This window comes from Apaloderma vittatum, unplaced genomic scaffold (assembly GCF_000703405.1).
Source record: "Apaloderma vittatum isolate BGI_N311 unplaced genomic scaffold, ASM70340v1 scaffold32903, whole genome shotgun sequence".
Taxonomy (NCBI): Eukaryota; Metazoa; Chordata; class Aves; order Trogoniformes; family Trogonidae; genus Apaloderma; species Apaloderma vittatum.
The window spans coordinates 1-1,034 of NW_009709201.1; the positions used below are offsets into that span (position 1 = coordinate 1).

General features: G+C 39.9%; 1 protein-coding gene across 1 annotated transcript in view; it reads left to right on the plus strand.

Annotated features, from left to right (window-relative positions):
• Positions 1-214: 214 nt before the first annotated feature.
• LOC104271978 (tetratricopeptide repeat protein 33-like) overlaps positions 215-1,034 on the plus strand; it is a gene marked incomplete at its 3' end in the record, with an annotated part of 11,060 nt that continues 10,240 nt past the window's right edge. The window contains exon 1 of the mRNA XM_009866837.1: positions 215-435. Coding sequence (XP_009865139.1) covers positions 215-435 — 221 coding nt within the window. The remainder of the gene's footprint in view (positions 436-1,034) is intronic.

The window sequence follows — 1,034 nt, forward strand, 5'->3', positions numbered from 1 at the left end:
GGGGCCTTCTGCGAGAGAACATCTTCCATCTAGGCGCAAAATAACAGCTCCCGGCCTCACATCTCCCCTGAAGCAAATGGGCAGCATTTGCGGGCGGAGAGAGGCAGCATGTTACGTGTTACTGCTTTAGGCTCGAGATGATCAAGGGGTGTTTCTTTCTTCTATGCACTAAATTACCTAAGTACTGAAAATATATTTTTCTCTAGTTCTCCAAATGGCTTCTTTTGGGTGGAAGAGAAAGATTGGTGAGAAGGTTTCAAAAGCTACTTCTCAGCAATTTGAAGCAGAAGCTGCAGATGAAAAGGATCTGGTTGGTGATGATTATGCTAACTGGGTGCATGCAACTAAGAGAAGAAAAGAGGTTCTCTTAGAAGACTGTGTAAAGAGAAGTAAGGATCTGAAGGATGAAGGTGCAAATTTGGCTGAAAATAGGAGGTACTAATGTTATCCTTTTTAATTGACTATATTAAGTGATATTTTAATCCCTTCTCTAAGCACAGGTGATTTGCTAGCAGCTGCATTCACATTTTTCATAGTAGGAAAAATGATCATTTATTCCGTTCAGCCTTTACTGTCTGGTGTTAGATAAGTTCTTTCCTTTGGTGGTGTTGGCAGCTGTAAAATGAAGTCTGTATTTCTTCTTGTTCTTGTGTGTTCACATAACAAAATAAAAAAATAGAAGGCAGGAGATGGCAAACTGATTCAATCTCAGAGTTGAACAGGTAAATAAGATACAGTGAGATAAGCCAGACCATAAGTAATGCTTTGGCTACTCTGATAGGTTTGTCTTCTCTTGTAAATGTGTCTTTTATTAAGAATAAGCTTATGTGTACAGTGCCTAGGCAAGTAATGCAGAGCAGCTAATGCAATTTTAATCTGTCTAATGCTTTGGGAAGGTCAAGTTCAGGTAGCTGAACACAGTAGTGGGTGGACTTTGGCAGTTTTGGAAGGATATTGAAAAGATGGTTCCATTGTCGTGTTTCACTTCAAGGAGAAAATACCCTTGTAGCAGGGAAGAGCTAGAAGAGGGAAAG